We start from the raw sequence: 1,319 nt of genomic DNA, 5'->3' as shown, positions 1-1,319 counted from the left end.
ACTGACTGACTGACTGACTGACTGACTGACTGGCAGACTGACTGACTGATACACGATGAAATTGAAATTGATAAATCAACGCCAAGTTTAGATTAACGGACCAACAACTAAACTCTCCTTTCATCTGTAGTCGCAAAAGCCACAGCTAAATCTATAGGTTGAAATGGATTAATCAACAAACCAACAGATCAACGGAAGGTACAAAATGTGCACATTGTTCAATCAACAAAATCATTTGATCAATAAAATGTATCAAATTGTTTAATTGAGCAACCAACTAAACAACAGACTGATGGGCTACATCAACAGACAGATAAAATGTTTCAAATAATTGCCCAACTGATCCACCAACAAATCAATAGACCGATTAACTCCCATCTTCTCGCAGAGGCCAGAGCGTAATCTAATGGTTCAAATCGATCAATCAACAAATAAACAGATCAATGGAATGTACCAAATCAGAAAAATTGCTAAATCAACAAATAAATAGATCAATGAAATGTTTGAAATCATTGAAATGAATGAATCAACAAATAAATAGATCAATGAAATGTTTGAAATCATTGAAAAGGATAAATGAACAAATAAATAGATCAATGAAATGTTTGAAATCATTGAAATGAATAAATCAACAAATAAATAGATCAATGAAATGTTTGAAATCATTGAAATGAATAAATCAACAAATAAATAGATCGATGAAACGTTTAAAATCATTGAAATGGATAAATCAACAAATAGATAGATCGATGAAAAGTTTTAAATTGTTCAAGTTGATCAGTCAACGAATCAGTAGATCGTTGGACTTTCCTTACCTGAGGCCACAGAGTCTACAGCTTAATCTATTAAATCGTTCAAATTGATCAATTAGAAAATCAATAGATCGATGTACTCCCTCATCTGTAGTCACAGAGGCTATAGCTTGATAGATCAAATGGTTGAAATTGATCAATAAAAAATCGATAGATCGATTCTTCTCACCCGTAGTCACAAAGGTTATAGCTGAATCTATCAAATCGTTCAAACTGATCAATCAACAAATCAATAAATCGCTGGACTCTGCTCACCTGTAGTCACGGAGGGTACAGCTTACTCGATTACATCGTTCAAATCCATTAATCAACAAATCGATTAATGAACAAATCAATAGACAGATGAACAGTTTAAATCTACTCACTTGTAGTCACAGAGGGTACAGCTGAACTCTCGCTGGTTGGAGTGTCGGTAGCGCACGTGGTCCCGGAGGGCGGAGGGAGAGGGGCAGGTCATGTCACAGAGTGGGCACTTGTAGTGGTTCACTGAGATGTGGTGAGAGGACG

The 1,319-nt window shown here is 35.6% G+C and overlaps 1 protein-coding gene across 1 annotated transcript in view; it reads right to left on the bottom strand.

The window, feature by feature from the left end:
• The window catches only part of LOC101861144, a gene marked incomplete at its 5' end in the record, with an annotated part of 84,137 nt that overhangs the window by 5,715 nt on the left and 77,103 nt on the right, over nucleotides 1-1,319 (bottom strand). Inside the window, 1 exon segment of the mRNA XM_013085875.2 lies at nucleotides 1,178-1,298. Coding sequence (XP_012941329.1) covers nucleotides 1,178-1,298 — 121 coding nt within the window.

The sequence above is a fragment of the Aplysia californica genome, unplaced genomic scaffold (assembly GCF_000002075.1).
Source record: "Aplysia californica isolate F4 #8 unplaced genomic scaffold, AplCal3.0 scaffold00415, whole genome shotgun sequence".
NCBI classification, from domain to species: Eukaryota; Metazoa; Mollusca; class Gastropoda; order Aplysiida; family Aplysiidae; genus Aplysia; species Aplysia californica.
This window is presented reverse-complemented; position numbering and strand designations above follow the sequence as displayed.